The following is a 17634-nucleotide window of genomic DNA, read 5'->3' as shown; positions in this document are numbered from 1 at the left end:
CATTCCCTTGTTCATTTGTGCAGCAGATTTTCAAAGCATCTGAAAGAGGAGCTTTCAGGGTATCTGCGTGACCATTGGCAAATAATTGTTAATAGACACTATAGTGTGGCTTTATTCCATACCCGCTCTGCTTCAGCCCAACAACAAAAAAAAAGAATAGATAATATATTTCTCTGAGTAAATGGAGCAAGGTGGTCAAGTTCTTCTTTAGCTTGGCCTCCTTTGAAGTCTGACTTGCTCAAAATTAGGAAAAAGAAAATTGGCAAAGATGCTGTGTAGCTGTTGCTTCCTGAAGGGAGAGTGTAGTGCTTTCCTCCGGAGTATCTCCCTGCCAGGCCTGGCCTGCTGAGGAGTGCCGCCTGGCTGGGCTGCAGTTGTCAACAAAGTCCATTCCCCTTCAGCACGGTGCAGGGCTGGCCTCAAGACAGCCCTGTTTTAAAAGCGATGGCTCCACACATTTCTTCTCACCTACAGGGAGCAGCAAGATACTCACGTAAGGATGTCATTTTTTTTGCATATTGGGGAACCGCTGAAAAATAATCTTTTTTGTCAGCATCAAAATAATTAAATCAAATGAGCCCATTTCACAGTCTTTTTTAAAGCTTCTAAATCTTTGATCTGTAAAAGATACATTGAGCTTGTTGATGCAGGGTCTCTGTGATTGAGAGGAGCATATTCAGTTGGGTTAGCGAAGGCTTGAATTTCTGGCCAAACATTTCCTAGTATATTGAAGGGAGTGAGTAAGCCTGTGTGGGGCAGGGAGATCTAGGTAGACTCTTGTAGCACAGACATTTTCACACCTTATCACACAACTGTCAGCTCCCTGTCTCCAGACACATGAAAATACGCTGCAACCTCAATCACAGAAATTCCAACTTTGGATACTATTTTGATATCAATATTCATATTTTAATTTGCATTTGCTGTGGTGTGAAGTAGACTGGAAAAGAAGAGCACTGTGCGAACCTGAACATGGAGACAGCAGTTGGTGTCAGATAAGACCTCCGCCTCCCACTCACAGGGCCTTTAAACCCCAGCACCAGGGCATGGTGTCTGGGCTTCTGAGGCAGATGAGCTTGGTTCAGCCCCAGTTGTGCAGGATATTAACTGTGTGACCTTGAGTAAGTTACTGTTTACTCTGAACCTAGTTTTTCTCATCTATACGGGAAGTAGTGATTCTTACTGGATATTGTAAGGATTGGAAGAGGTAATGCGTTTAAACAGGAGCACTTGGCAGCCACTCAGTAAATGGGAGCGTCTATCCATTTTCTCATATCTCGCATCTGGAGCCTCCTATCTGCCCAAACACCAGTGTGCACATACCCCGAGAACATAGCTGGCATGGGATCATCTCCCTTTGGTCCTTCGTACAGCCAGTCTACAGCCAAGACACAGAACAGTTTTCCTAGAACACACCTCTGACTGAGCCGCTCCCCAAAACCTTTCAGACCTTTCAAACCTGCCTCGTTGGTCAGGGAGCAGGAATGACCCAGCTGCTGGACCACGTGCCTCTCCTTAACCAAGCCGTGCTCTCTACCTACCCTCAGCCGGGACTGCTCTACTTCCGTCTCTCTCTCATGAAGTCCTATTCTCAGAGCCTTTTGCCTGCCCAGGTCATTCAGAGCACCCTTCCTCCTCTGGAGTCCTGCCCCCTGACTTCTCAGGGGTACTCTGTCCAGGACTTACTGTCGGCTGTTCCTGCCTTCTCCACAGACAGGTGGACATTAGATCTCAGTAATGATTTTTCATTCCAACAAACACTTTAGAAGGTGATAGGAATTATTTTCTGACTCCTTTGCTTTACCAAGAGATGGAAACTGGTAGGCCTGCAGTGCCCTAAGCAGGGCCACAGGGCTCCTAGGAAGGGATTTGCCACCATGTGGGGGCCTCTGGTCCAAATCTCTGTCTACTGTCTTCCTTCTTTGTGACCCATTGAGAAAGAGCAGATTTACCCCTCCTGTCAACTTCTTGGTTTTGCTTTTTCAAAATGACATTTTGACAGTCGGTTTTTTTGTTTACAAACTAAAAACATGTTTACTGGGAAAATTCAACAAATCAGACAAGCAAAAGAAAATTATCTCATTTTATAACCTGCATTTTCACTTACTATATTCTGAGCATTTCCCAGGCCAGTAACTGTTTCTTCCACATGTCATTGTTTTAAATGGCTACATAAAATTTTGTCTGAAGGTCATATATTACACTAATCAGGACACTTATTAGTTCCAGTTTTTTCTAGGCAAATATCCTCATAGGTAAAACCTCGCGGGCATTCTTAATTATTTGATTAGGATAAATTTCTAAAAATGAAATTAATGGTTCAAAGGGCATTGCACCTCTTTTAGAGTTTTGATGTAAATTGCCAATTTGTATTCCCACCAGAAGGGTATGAGAGTGCCTATTTTTCCACACCCTTTGCTGACAGCTCCTCCGCTCGTCCTTAGACCACAATTTCTTTAATCACAGGGACCAAGAGTTGCTGTTGTAGGAGCCCCACTCTATGGAAGATCTCCTCTGCAAGTAGTTACAGTAGAGGAGGCGAACTGGCTCACTGCTTTCTGGACTGGGGCTCCTCCTACTCTGCTCTCTCTAGGATCCAGGGAGGAAGCTGTTGTCCTTCCCTAAGGGAGGAAATAGTGAGGAAGTTAATAAGTGGGCAGGGCAAGCCTCGGGCCTGGAAGAAGTCTTTTGCTCATTTGGATCTTCTAACTAAAGAAAACTCATGTGCAGCACTTTGTGGTGCACAAGCACATTCTATACTAGACGTATTTGCCTTACAAATGTTCAGCTCAACTTCACAAAGATCTGCTGAAGAGCTTGTAGAATATTCAAAGCTCTGGGGAGGAGAGCCCAAAGGCCAAGGAATCCACAGTCTATAGGGTTAAGAAAGTAATACAGCACAGATACCATACCACAGGTGCGGCCATACCGGTAGGTGTACCAAAAGGGGTGTCTTAGGAGGGCACCGTATCTGATGATTAGTTGTGCATCTTCTCAACTAACTTGAACACCTCCACATGTGCTGTTAGGAGTTGATATGGTATAAATCCCAGAAACCAGATAGCTCTGGGTTCCTCCACTTCCTAGCTGTGTGGCCTTGGGTAAGTTGCCCTCTCAGAGCCCTGTTTCCTTGCCTATAAAAAAGCGATAATCCTATTCACCTTGTGTGGTGTGGAAACTAAGTGTGATAGTGGAGGTCAAGGATCAGGAGAGTGCCCGCCAGGAGTAGGAGCTTAACCCAGGGAAGCTCTTCTTTTTGGATGGTGCACTTTCCATTTTGCTTGGGACAAGGTTCTGACGTTCAGTATACACAGGACTTTTTTTAATTTTAACATTTTTCAAAGCTTCCTCACATCTCATCTCCTCTTACCCATTCTCCCAGTGGCCTTGAAGTTTGCCAAGCAGGCAATGATCTCCCCAATGTAAAAATAAACAAATAAGTGTTGAAAGGTTGAGTGAATTGGAAAGATCAGCTAGTTAATGATAAAAACAAAACTAAAAGAGTATACTTACAAGCTTAAACTTTTCCCAAAACTATCACATACATTTTTTAGCTATCATAGTTTTCATTACTATTGATATTTTCTTACCAGTTACCTTACCGCTCCATTTCTTTTTTTTTTCCCCAGACAATCCCTCACACACATTCAATATTTTTCCTGAGCTAAAAGTTAATTATTTTACTGTTTGGCTTTACTCAGTGTCTCATGTCTGTCTTTTCAGTAACCCCACCTGGATCCAAAGTGCCCCTTTTTGCAACTTTGTTACTTCCTGGCACAGAAGGAGCCCCTCCCCCTCTTTGTTCCACTTGACTTGAGCACCTTTGACCAGCCCCTTTCAGAAGAGCCGTTTCTAATTGGCTGCCGGCAGCCTCGCATCACGCCTCAGGTCCTAAGACTTATGGACCACTTGATGCAAGCCCTCCCTGCGAGACCAAGGGGTCATCCTCTCCCTGTGTTGTTACTAAGCAGTACAGAGACTGCATTGGGTATGTGGGGTTGAATTTTTATAGATAGATACACACATAGAGAGAGAGAGAGCCCTCCAGGTGATTGAGTACCTTATTCATAAGAACTCACTTATCATGGACTAATGTCTGGACACTTTTATGTTGCTTTGTCTCCTTTATTCTTCATGGTTACCTACCATAATCCCCATTTTACAGGCGAGGAAACTGAGCCTCACAGATATGACATGTTTCTTCCTCAGTGCAGTATTATTTAGTGAGGGACCACTTTCCTCCATGTGCCACCATTCTCGCGTATAGAGTTTGATGAATTCTAAGGGTGCGTGTTTTGTTCACCCAAATGTGTATTTATTTTAGCAGTGAAAAGAGTTGGAAATTGTATTTACTATTTCATTCTGGCTGTGAGTTACTTTGAATTATTCTGTTGTCTTTGTAGTGGGTATTGAAAAATATTTAAATGTATTTTATTTATACATTGATTCTCTGCCTTGCTCCAGTGAAGATTTAAGCAACTTTCATGACTTGAATAAAACACACAGTCTTTATTGCACAAGTGGGCACCATCCACAACCCAGAGAACCCACGGATATAGTCAGCTGCTTAGCTCTAGCCAAAGGAGCCATTACCTGCCTTTTGCACACTGGGGTTTTTCTTTTCCTCATAATTTGACCTCATCAGAAGCACAAACTAAACATAAATTTCTGAATTTAAAGGTATTATTTTGGTTCCCTAAATTTTCTCCAAGTCCTAGAATCCTAACTCAGACTTCAGTCTCTTCATTCTCTGCTAGAAAGACTGGGGCTAAGAGAGAGGAAGTCCAGACACCTCGTTTCCACAGACAGTAACATCGTCAGCAAACAAATGTGGAGAAATTGTCCACACTCACAAATAATCAAAGTAATGCAAATTAAAACAACAACGAGGTCTAATTTTTCACCTCTTACATTAGCGATACATTTTTTAAATGGTAAGGCTAACAAGTACCATGAAACTGATAATGCATCCATTGCTGGTAGTTGGTGTAAATTGGAAAGCAATTTGGTAGAATGAATAAAAAGCCTTAAAAATGTTTTTATCTTTTGACCTAGTAATCTCATTCCTAAAGACTTCCATAAAAGAAATAATCCAAAAGAAAGAAAAACAGCAAAGTTTATCACAGCAGTGTTTAGAAAGTTAAAATAAGAAATAGGAATGACCTAAATGCCCAATAGTTGTAGAACAGTTCATTAAATTATTGTATATCTGCTCAGTGAAATATTATGCATCCATTAAAATTATCACTATAATGAGTATGTAGCACCCTGGAGAGGATCTTAATATAGTAGGAAAAATATAATGTAAAATTACGCAGTAGCTTTGATTGCAAATAATTTTTAAATGCATGTGGACAGCTTGAATATGTAAAAATGGAAATAACCATGTAAAATAGTAGGGTGAAAGATTTTCCCCCCTCTGTTGTAAATTATTCTGTTGTCTTTGTAATGGGTATTATTTTGGCTTTTCTAGTCCTTAAAAGTCAAAAGCCAAATTAGCCTCTGTTTGGTCCATCTCCAGCAGAACAGGCTTTGAGCTTCCCAGAGGGGTTCCATGGCAGGCCTCTTAGCTGTGGGGCTGGAGGGAGCACCTGTGCACACGCAGGTGCTGTGACCTGACACCAACCCTCCTCCGCCTTCTCCCTGCAGGACATCACTGAGAATGGCTGTGCCCCCACCACAGAAGAGCAGCTGCCCAAGACCGTGCCGGCCCCACTGGCGGAGGCCAAGGACCCCAAGCTTCGAGAAGACCGGAGGCCAGTCACAGTCCACTTTGGACAGGTATGTACCCTGGCCCTCTGACTGGTCTGGTTTTGTTTTGTTTAGCAGAAGCTATGGTACATGCAGCAGACAATGTTCATTTCATCTCTCTTTGGCAGAACAACTCCATGGAGTTTTGTACATCTTTGAATGTTTATTTGGTGCAAACATGTTTTGAAGGTGAATTTTCAAAATTTTTGAGGAGACAGAGTGGCTCTGGTCATAAACTAGCTCTGCTCTTGAATGAAGTCATTAAATGCAGCTGCTGCCTCCCCAACTCCAAGGCAGTCTGTTTACGGCGCCCCTGTGAGCCAAGCATCTCATTAGAACACTTGAGCATCCCAGGCCCTTCTTTGCACCTTCAAATAAAAGGCAACAAGCAAAGTATTAAAAAAAATCAATTAAGAGTTCTTTATTAATGTACTTCCTGGAAATCAATATCAGGAGTCGTGCTTCTCAGAGTAAACACCCTCGTGACGATTCTAGGGATCTGATTTGTTAACCATTTTCAATGACCTGAGCATTTGAAAAATTATCTATTTGTTTGATTTTTTTTCCCTTAAGTAAAACATTATACTCCGTATAGCAACTGTATTTTTTTATCCATTTCCTGTCAGTGGTTATATCTTTAGTTGAAATTGATACCCTCCCATACTTCTCTTGAATAGTCTGACTCTCTTGATTAGCAAAAGCAATGATTTTTTGGTTTGTGAGAAGTGCCTCTGTCAGCAAGATGTAACTGTGACAAGAAATTGTAAGATTATTTATTCTTAACTCGCCTGAGTTTTTAGCCATTTATTAGATGAAGCGTGATTTAAATAGTCTTTATGATTTTATCTTAAATATGGTTACCATTTCATCACATTTTTAGCATAGATTTTTTAATGTTCCTGTTTTTAACAGACATTTATCAAGTGCCTACTATACACCAGGCATTGAGCTATTTGGAAATGAAGAGAGCTAATGAAATTGTTGTGTGGGTTATTATAAGGGGTGAGTTTGTTGAAACATAATCTTCCTCTGTACTCAGTATTTTCAGTTAATACATTCATACCTCTTAAACTTGAGGTGTACCCCTCTTTTATGATATTACCTTTAAAAAGAATATTATAAAAATTGAAATGTGGTTCAAGAAAGAAGCATCCATGGGCCAGTGCTGCTCATTTGGTTAATGATTATCTTCGAATTGCATTGGGGTTTGCACCCCTGAAGAGCTGCCTCCTCCCTGGGTTCAGGCTCTGTTGGAGAAACCTGCGCCCCAGTTCCCTCGCTGTGTTTGCTGAAAGCACAGGCAGCATGGCATTCCAGAGCCAGCTTCCTGCTTCCCTTTGTCCTCATCCCTTCACACGCTACCTTCCCATGAAAAGAGCCCCTCTCTGGAGTTTGGAGCCCATTACAGAGAAGGGGGTGGGGGTAGGGATTTCTTGGTGTTAAACATTCTATTTTCGAAACACAAAAAAGGAGGTCCTATTTGAAATGGAGAAAAACCTTCTTTCCATTTCAGCAAGTAGAGATACTTGAATGTCATTCTCAGCTAAATGCCGAATAAGACTGTGTGCGTGCGGGTGGGGGATAAACAATTTTAAAAGGCGCCCCAAACTCTGTTGAAATAAGAGCGGTCTGTCCCTTCACAGGTCTATAAACTGGGGAGGATGAAAGTGGCTTTTTTCCCCGTTTGTCACTTCCCTCACGTGGCTGCCAGCATTATGCAAGTGTACAGGAAGGCAGGATTTTTTTTTTAATGCATGCATGCGGATTAAGGTCAGGCCCTGAGTATCAGCCATGCAGCGGGCTTTCCCCCTTACAGCTGCGGCCGCAGAGCCTACCCGCAGCCAGCGCGAGATGCCTTAATTGAGACGTGCTGTCAAAGTGACAAACACATTTGCATACAGTCTACACTCTATTTATTTTCTCTGGAAAGGTCTACAGTCTGCTGTTGGTTGAACATTCTTAATCAGTTTGCTGTAAGTGAACTGCCAGCTAGCTCACTTGTGCCGCTGCTTCTTCATTAGGTGACAGATTAGCTGCAGGGGGATGGGCCATGGAAACCACAGACCCCTTTCTTTTAACTCTTTCCCGCTTTGCCCCAGTCCTGGGTTGTCCTTCAGTCCTTCCCTGGCACCTGGTTTGATAGGCCGTTGACTTTAATGGGTGGGCATTGCTCGAGCACCTACTACCAGCAAGCATGAGTTTTAGGGCCTTTATATTCGCAGAGTATATACAGTGTTGTGAGCTTCATTTCAGAAATTTTTGCCACACTATTCTACCATATGTACTATTTTCTTCATTTAACATTTTCTTTAAATAGACTCAGACCTGACATATGTACCAACTTTAGCCTCATCTTGAATGATGACATTGATAAAATCATAAGTTTGACAATTTTTTCCTAGGGCATATCAAAAAAAATTGTTTCTAAGTGTCCATCTATGTATTTACTCATGTAACCTGACCAGTATACAGTCTCCTTTTGGAAGATGTGTCATCTCTGCCACAGCCCTTTGAGGAAGGGATTATTAGCCACATTGTATGAACCCAGAGCTGGAGCTCAGATATCTGAAGGGACCCTCCCAGGGACACATCACCAGCACAGAGACCCAGGGCAGTCTGACCCCAGGGCCCCTCCAGCACCCTCACCAAGCAGGGTTTTCAGCTGTATGACATGTCTGTTAAAACTGACATGTCCTGGCAAAATAATTTGACAACCAAATGAGAGAAAAATCGCAGCTTGTTTATGGATAAGGCTCAAAGGAGACTGCTACTTTAGACCTGAAGCCAGATGGGCCTGCTAAAACCTCCCCTCAGAATTCAAAGGCTGAGCCACCCCATCCAGACGTGGGCTGGGCGGTTGCAGGCACCCAGCAGGGCCTGTGGCTTGGCTGCTCTGCAGGAGGGAGCCAGAAGGTGCTCAGAGCACAGAGAGTGCTCAGTCCCTTCCCTCAAACTCCTGGGGAAGGACTCCTCCTGCTGTAGGCCGGAGGGGCTGAGGATTCCTGCATGTTCCAGGCTCCTGAGAAGGAGACAGACATTCCTTCCTTTCTGTGGCTGTGGAAGGAATGAGGAGACCTGTCTCCCCGAGCAGGGCCTGGCCATCCCTCAGCTAGAACATATTGCCTTGACCCTTTCCCCTTCTGAGCAATTGGAGAGGTAGCATCCCCACGGAACACCATCTAGAAAGACGGACAGGCTGCTAGGTGCTTTCACAGCTGTGTGCATTCCACTGAACCTTTACTGTCAGCTGCTAAGGAAGAAGGTGTCATACCCCTTGTATGGTAACAAGGAACCGGGCTCGGAATACGTTTGTGTGAATTAGTAGCTAACTCACTCTCCACAGTCAGCAGCCTCTGCTTCTCTGCCCCGTGCAGCTCCCCGCCCCCACCTCCACGTAACTTCCTTCCCAGCTAGGGAGGCTGGACTGGCTGTGGAAGCCCAGTGACTCTGGGTTCTAGTCCTGCATGCGAGCTGCCGGTGCTGTGGGCCTGACCGGGGTGGGCCTTCTCAGGAGGTGGGAGGACTGGCTCCCTCAAGAACACCATGGCAAACCCATGCCAGGTCCACCTTCTGTGTGTTCCCTCCAGTTGACTGACCCTGCAGACAAAGTAATTGTCTGCCTTCCAATCTGATAGATTCCAAAAAGTATGCTTTGAAAGGAGTGCCTATTCTCCCAGTTGAGCAAAGATTTCTAAACCTCTTAAAAGGAAAGTTAAAGCCAGTTCAGCCAAAGCCCAAACTGAACACTCCCATGGCTTCCAGTGGCCCAGGAGTCAGACTACTCCTGTCTGGCTACACCCCCAGGAGCGGCTCCTGGAATGTGGTCACTTGCTTATCTGTACGCATGGAGAGTTCTAGCTTTACAAGCACGAGCCTGACCATTTAGTGCCAGTCTCACACTGGGCTGGAAAAGCTGCCCAGCCAGCAAATGCCTTCTCAGCACCCTTGGCTCTGAGTACCCTAGAAAGCCCTTCTGCCCGCTGAGCTTGGAAGTCACACACGATTCCCTTCAATTCAGCCATTGCCTCTCAAACACCTCCAGCAGCTGTTCGCATGTTCCCCAGACACCTCCAACCACAGGCCTCCAGTCTAAACATACATGCCTCGTCAAACTCCTCCTCCTCCCACATCTCCCACCTCAGTGAATGGCACCGCTATCCATCCAGAAGCCTGGGTCCCCTCCCTTCCCCCTCAGAGCTTCCCCTCTGCCTCTGGACACCTGTCTTCTCCATCGCCTCAACCACAGCTTTGGTTGGCTGGGTGATCACTCGGATGCTCTATATAGCCTCCTGACTGGCCTGCAGACTCACTTCCACGTGGCCTTGTGGGTCCACAAGAAGCATGCACAAGTGGTCTTGCCACTGCCCCTAAAGGTACCATCTTCATCCTCAGCCTGGTACCTGAGGCCCTTCATGATCTGCCTGCTGCCCTCAGAGCAGATCCCTTTTGTAAACCCTCCCGGCCCCCCTGGGAGGAGTTGGTTACTCCTGTCTTTGTGCTACCCTGGAACTTGGCACATACATGGTGTCTCACACAGCCTCGTCACTATTTCCTTAATGCCTGTCTTCCCCTGGGAGAATATGAGCCTCCAGGAAGTCCACCGCAGGGCCTGGCACTGAACTTGAAGTCAGTAAACATCTTGGAGTTTTTTATTGATGTGGATTTTTAAATTGATTACTATTTGATTGATTATTCTTTAAGTGCTTGTTGTGTGTCCAGCCAGTTATTTGGTTTTATTTCAGTTGCTTTGCTTATAATTCTCTTCATTTGAAGAAGAAAAATGAAATTGAATGAATATTTCATTAGTGATCAAAAACTATTTTCAAACAATTTTCCACAAATAAGGGTTTTGTTTCCAAGTAGAAACAACTTTGTATTAGAGAATTTAGATCCTGTCTTGTTTTATTTTGTATTTTTATGAGCTCCTATGGTCTAGTCATATATGCCACAGAAAAGGAGGGCCAGGCACAGAGGTAGAAGAGACACCCTCATGCTCTCAGGGTGGGTCAACCTTGGAGGGGAGGAGAGCCGCTGAGGACAGAGCGGTTAAGGGAAGGAAAGGCCTCAGATCCCTTGAATCAGAGCAAATAAAACAAAAGTTTTGTCTGTAAAAGAGACTAACCTATATAACCAAATGAGCTTAGCTTGCACTGCGACTGGTTGGTTTTAAGGAAAGCTTTAAAGACACTCTTGGGAAAGTTGGAAGATTTGAAGATGGACCGGGCTTTTAGTTGATATGATAGAATTATTGTTAATGTCATGGTTTGCAGGGGCTTATCAGTTATTCCTACGGGATACACACTGAAGTATTTAGGATGTCTGAACCTGGCTTTCAAGCTGTGGCCAAAAAATCACACACACACTCATAGCATCCATTCACAGAGAAAGCAAATACAACACCCCAAAAACTTTTAACTAGTGAAAAGGCAAATGCCAGTCAGTTGCCAGAGGCAATGTGGTAGAGAGGGCAAAACACAGACATTAACATTGGGCAGTTCTGGATTTTTATTTCAGCTCTGTCACTAACCAACTGGTGACCTTTGGTAAGTTAACCTCAGTGAAATCAGTTTCCTTGTTAGTACAATGAGAATAGTATGACCAACATTATAGGTTGTTAAAAAGATTAAATGAGATGCTGTCTCTCTAGCTAGTACTAACACATGGACCCTGGGTAGACATCAGTGTGTTTCTCCAGTGGGGAGAAGCAGCATCTGCTGTTGGTCACCTGCTGATGTGGCCTCCCAGCCAGCCCGTCTGTCCAGGGCTTGACCATCACTGTCTCTCTCAGAACATGTACCCCCTCTGAGGCCACCTCCTGCATGCACACCTTTGTAAGTGACCTGCATCACCCCAGTTCTTGGTGGGAAAGTCAACACCTAAACCAAGGGAGGACCAGCAACATCTAACAGAGGGAGAGGCACCCACATCTGACTCAGACAGGGAGCAGAAGGGGCCATGGGGCAGGTTGGGGCAACAGGTGCGAAGGAACAGGTGAGCATTAAGGTCTGCAGTCCGAAGTCCTTTTCCTGGCCTACCTCCCCAACCATGATTTCACAGCCCATGGGGCAGAGCTCTGTGTGCTACCCTTTCAAACCCTGGTGTTTCCAAGTCATATTGCCCCCTCTTCCATCACCCCCTTTCCTGCTCTTTCAGCCATATCTTTGAGTGAGAAAGTGGGTGCTCTGCCCTGTTCCCTCCAGCTCCTCCTGCTTTGTCCAGCCTTTGTGCCAGCTGCAGGGTGGCCAGAAGGCAGCTCTGCCTTGGGTCCTGGCAGGGTAGCTGCCCACAGTTGCTCTGACTCATTCACTGCCATTACCAAAAGCAGCATGGTCCCTAACCAGTGGTGGGTCTGTCGGGTCTGTCTGGTGAGGGTATCTGGCCAACCTGTCTTTCCATGTGGACCTGCATTTTCACAGCCCAGGCTAGCGCAGAGACAGCTTTCTGATGGAAGGGTAACAAGGTGGTGGGTTGCTCCTCTGAGCAAATATGTTCAACGTAGGAGGGAAAACTTACCAATCAAAAAGATAAATCAGATTCAGGAAATTCATAAGGATTGAGCTGAATATTCAGGAGAATTCTGGTTAAGGCTTCAGTGTTGCCTCCTCAGAGTTCCTCCCGTCACAAGGAGCTAGAGGCCAGGGAGCTCAGCACTGAGGGCGGGTCTCCTGTGCGCTGTGGAGGTGCTGAGAAAAGCCAGCCGCCAAGTGAATGACCAGGCTCAAAATAGGAATTTTCTCTCTAAGCTACACCACCCCATCTCCACTCAACCTAAGTTGAGGATGGCTGCAGAAGGAGCAGGGACTCACATCAGCCCCTGCTTGACCACCCCTCCTTGTAGGGCTTGAGCACTTCAGCAGTGGCTGGAGCACCTCTTACGTCCTAGGCCCCCTGGGATGGTGTAAGAGCAGTCGTGGGAGGGGCATGAGGATGAACTGTTCGCCACACCCCAGGCACTGCACCAGGACCTGGGGAAATGGGACCGTTCCAATGCTAGGTGCCATGCTAGGCCATTGCCTCAGGTTAGCCCACTTAATCCGTTCAGCCATCCAGCAGTCTCAGGTATTATCTCCTCTTGCAGAGAAGACAGGCTCAGAGAGGGTGGAGACTTAGCCGAGGTTATACAGCTCAGAAGCAACAATCAGGATTCAAAGCCATGTTGTTTATTACTGGATCTCAGGCTTGTATCCCAGCTCTGTGCTGAGAACTGGCAGTTTCTGCTGGGTTTGTACAGGGCCGGTGCAGTAGCCCAGGGTATCAGACCACACGTTAGGCCTTTTAGCTGGTTTCTATCCAGATCTCAGGCCTGCCTTATTCTGGGTCCCAGTTGGCTCCAGGACAAGTAAGCTGGTATCCTGACCTGGTGAAGACTCTTCTCACCGAATCTATTAGACCCCAGAGGCATGCTGGGCACTTTCTTGGTGTGTGTGAGGGAAGAGAATGCAGGATAAAAACTGGGAATGTGTAGGAGTTAGTGTTGGGGGTGTCAGGAGCCATTCCAGCCCCACAGACCAGGACAGGACCTGTACTGCATCAGGCGGGGCACTTAGGGCTGCAGGAGACACAAAACCCAAAAAGAAATAGTTGGTTCATACGAGCTTCAGGCATGGCTTGATTCAGGTACCAAATCACTTTTATCAGACCCAGTTTTTTGCTGCATTTCTTGGCTTTGCCTCCTCTGCTGGTGCCATTCTCAGGCAGGCTTTCCCTTCCTGCAGCAAGATAGCCTCAGCAGCTCCAGACCACATCTTTCCAGGTGTGAGACCAACAGAGGAGTGTCACTCCCTGGCGACTTCCACACAAGGAAAGGATTTACTCATTGAACCAACTCTCAGCACACACCTATCTAAGAGACCGTGGTGCTGGCCGAGGGCTTTCTGGATACCACAGCCAGGGCCCTACCTGAAACACTCCAAAGACAAGAAGGAGGGATAGTCCGAATAGTGTTTCCTACAGAGGCCAGACAGGAGCTGTTGTCCCAGCCCTTGACCTCTTGTCTGAAGGCAGAGAAAGGTTCACACCCAGAGCTGTGGGGATCTTGAAACCAAGGGAGTATGTGGGGCTGAGAGTACAGGTCAGAAGTCAACCAGGGCACCAGACGTCACAGAAGAGCAACATCAGTTCAGAGAAGTAGGGGCAAGGGGCGGTAGGTTGTGGGGATGGTGTGCTTGCCTGTGGTAGCTTCTGGGCAACAGAGCATGGCTCTAACGAGGCCCAGGAGTGAAAAAAGACACAAGCCAAGGACTCAGGTCACTTGTTTAGGAAATAATCACTGATACCTACTCTGTACCACCTTTGTGAAAATAGGGGCAACAGTAATTTCAGAGAGCTCACAGTCCTTAATCTTGGTTCAGCTTAATCCTGTGGGTGGTCCAGCTTAATCCTGATGGATGGAATCCATGTGGTAGTGTTGAAAGACCCCAGATCTGTGCTTGCGTGGTGATGCCATGGGCATCTCAATGTCCACTTTTCATTGGTTTTAAACTCCAACCAGTTTGCTCCCCTGGTGGTTCCCCCCCAGCATGCTCAGGAGGTGCCTGGCACCCTGTCACTGCTGGCTTGTTGGAGATGACTGCACAGTAGATGCACGCTTGCTCTTCATCAGCTTAAGGACAAAGTAGAGAGCCTATTTTCCTAGGATAGGTGGGAGTAGCCTTCTTCAGACCGTGTCTTGGATACGTGGTGAAGGTTCCAAACCTGAGAGATCAAACTTGGTGGCTGGTCTCGAGTGGGGCAACGACTAACTTCACGTTACGCCCTGGAATTCCCTGCCCATACCATCTCCCCTTGCTTTCTCCAGCTGGTTGCAGTGAAGAATTCCCTTCTTTTAAATCACTCCTTTGGCCCAAGTAATTTAAGTGTCCAGAAATACCTAACTAAAACACACAGAGGAATGGAAAGTGGGCAGCCAGCTGGAGCCCAGTGAAGTGTAGAGCCCAGCAGGGCAAGAGGTCTGAGCTGGGCATCACGCCAGGAGCTGTGTTTGGTCCTCCCTGCACTCAGGTGGCGCCCTTCCACAGCTCTGGCCTGCCATTCTTGGCTCTGTGCTCCGTGGGGAGCTCAGCCACACCAGTGGTTCTAGCACCACCTTTGTTCCGGTGGCTCCTTGTACCTGCTTCTCATTCATTCCTGTTCCATGAGCTTCACTCCATGAGTCTTAGTCTCTCCTTGGCCTTCCCCAGTCCTGCCCCACCACAGTCCACCGGGCATCAGCCCTGCTGCATTTGTACCTCCTTCATATCCCTGGAGTCACTGGTCTGGGAGGCACAGGGCGTCAGAAGACACCAGCAAATACTGAGATAGGCAGGCCATCAAGAATGTGGGGCCCTCTCTAGTATTCCTTCCTGGTCACAGACTTGCTGATGGTCAGAGAACTTATCCAGCCTGCAGGGCCCTGCCAGCAGTCACCCTTGCCCAAGCCCATCTTCTCTGAGCTGGGCCTTCCAGCTGGAGGTGCCCACTCTCTTCCACTTCTGGCCAGTATCTCACCCTCCAAGACTGTTCTCAGTGTTCCCCCCCTAGACAGAGGCCCTCCCTCCTCTCCAGCCCCTAGCACACATTTTGTGTTCATTGCACTGCTCTCCGTGGGCATCTGCTCCAGGCCAGACCCTGGCTGGGTGCCAGGGGAACCCAGAGATGAAACTATCTCCACTGCCAGGAATGTCCCTCCCCTTCTGTCCACATAACAAACGCCATCAACCTTTTGGGGCCCACCTCAAGCACTCCTTCCCTGGCAAGCCCTCCCTGACACCTCCAAGCAGAGCCATTACCTCCTTGCTCTGGGCTAGTGTTCAGGGACAGTGCCAGCCTCAGCTCTTTGACCTTGGCACCCTTCCAGGGCCTGGCACAGACAAGCTGCCCAGTGAGAGTGTGGGGAACGACTGGATGGTGAGAGTGAATACGCAGAAGGCCGCACAACATGGGCGGAGGTGAGGGCTATTCCCTGCACCCCTGGTGCCCTTGAGCAGCCAGCCTGCTCAGCAGAGCAGGAGAGACCAAAGAAAGGGGCAGTTCTGCAGTGCTCATATTCACTTTGGAGCCCCTGTGTGCAGTGCCAGGCATGAATGACAGACCCGCTGTATCCCCTAAGTCTGTCCACATTCAGCAGTGTGACAGCAGGGCCTCTTTGCCAGAGGACCAACCAGAGCCTAAAAACAGCATTTCTTTTAAGCTCTGTGCTAGAGCAGCTCAGAATCCAGCTCCCTGCCAGGGAGATATTGAACCCAGCAGGACAAGTGCAGGAAATCTGATTCAGCGAGACCAGAGGAAACATTTTCTCAGATTAGAATTCTCTGTGCCAAAGGTGGGGAGTTTATCACAGTAGGGAAGGGAAAGTAAAACATAAAATATTGAAAATAAATTATATCCCACAAGCAAGATCCTCTGGGAGAATCGGCTCGGTGTCAGTGCCATGCAGGGAGTCCCCGCCCCATGGCCACAAGAGAGCTGTGCCAGAAGCTTCCTGTCCCATTGTCCCTCATCAGTCCCCAAGCCCATCTGTAGACTAGGTACATTACTAACCTGACCATGCACAGAGGGAAGGGATGATAAGGACTAACCAAGAGATGGCAGTGTCAAGAGGGGTCAGATGGATTGGGTTGGTTTTTATTACAGTGTGGACTTACCGTGTGTGAGTCAGGCCCCTCCACAAACGACATCTCACTTGATCTCAACAATCCTGTAAGATTGATGCAGTTGTTATTACCTCCAGAAAGCTGATGCTCAGAGAGGTTAAGCAGCTTGCCCAAGGTCACACAGTAAGTGGTTGGAGCAAGAAATCCAAACCAGGTCTGTCTGATGCTGGAGACCAGGCTCACCTCTCTTCCCCTCTTGTCAGGCCCTCTTCATCATTACTCAAGGATGAGGCATCTGGTGCTGGCTGCCGGTGTGGCATAGGATGGCTGTGATGGTCAAGGTCACTTTGTTCTGCTTCTCCCTCACTCCTGGTCAAGACTTACGGCTGTGACCTGGATTTGGGACTTGGTTCTCTCCCCAGAATAAACCTGCAGAGCCCTGGATTCCTTAAGATGGGTAAAAGCAATAGCGATGCTGTCCTGCAGAATACCTGCTGAGTGCCAGGTAGTGTGCACAGCAAATGCTTGCATTTCTTCACGTTATCTTCTCAAGACTGATGCAGGAGGGGCTGCAGCTGTGCCACTTTTCTGTAGGGTCACGAGCCTTGCCCTTATCTTCACACTCAAAGCCCTGGCTTCTTCTTTCTTAGCACCAGCTCCCCTGATCCTGGCAGCCTGACAGCAAAGGCTGCATGCTGGCCTCGTGCACACTTGATCTGAGATTGCACTGACCATGCCCCTAATTTAGGCTTCTGTTCTTGCCAGGTCAATTTTATTGTCAGTCTGCTTAGTTCCATGTCTTCTGGAATACTGTATCACATTTCGTTTATGCTGCAAAGAATTTTAAAATGTAATAAAAGTACAAAAAGAGAATACATAAAAGGGACTTCTCCCAAGGGGTCGTTGATTATATCCTGCTTAGAATGCAGAGTGTGATGGGGGGATTAACATTGCCTGGAAGCAATTTAAACTGAATCTCTGAGCTATTGCTGCCCATGGGTCCACAGTTACAGCCACCTCCTGGCCCTGACTGGGATGCCCCAATCCCAAACCCATCTAGGTAGATCCCTCTTTGCACTTTCTGTAGGGGTTGACAGTGAAGTTTCCATAGGGGTAGTAGGTTGAGCCTTGGCAAGATGGTACCTTGAGAGGCCAGGTGGAATGGAAGAGTCAGCAGAAGGCCAGGGGGCAGTGCTCTCCAGGCACGCTGACCGGGGGATTGTTCTTTCTGCAGAGACAGGGAGAGAGAGAGGGAGGCTTTTGTCCCAGGGCTGTCTCCAGACCCCTTGCATTGCCCAAACCATTAGGACCA

At 47.1% G+C, this 17634-nt stretch overlaps 1 protein-coding gene across 10 annotated transcripts in view; it reads left to right on the top strand.

Annotated features, from left to right (window-relative positions):
* Positions 1-17634, top strand: part of DENND1A (DENN domain containing 1A) — a 553926-nt gene that overhangs the window by 498409 nt on the left and 37883 nt on the right. For all 10 annotated transcript variants that reach the window (XM_036913988.2, XM_036913990.2, XM_036913985.2 and 7 more), the window contains one exon: positions 5650-5781. In XM_036913988.2, coding sequence (XP_036769883.2) covers positions 5650-5781 — 132 coding nt within the window. The remainder of the gene's footprint in view (positions 1-5649; positions 5782-17634) is intronic.

The sequence above is a fragment of the Manis pentadactyla genome, chromosome 3 (genome assembly GCF_030020395.1).
Source record: "Manis pentadactyla isolate mManPen7 chromosome 3, mManPen7.hap1, whole genome shotgun sequence".
NCBI classification, from domain to species: domain Eukaryota; kingdom Metazoa; phylum Chordata; class Mammalia; order Pholidota; family Manidae; genus Manis; species Manis pentadactyla.
This window is presented reverse-complemented; position numbering and strand designations above follow the sequence as displayed.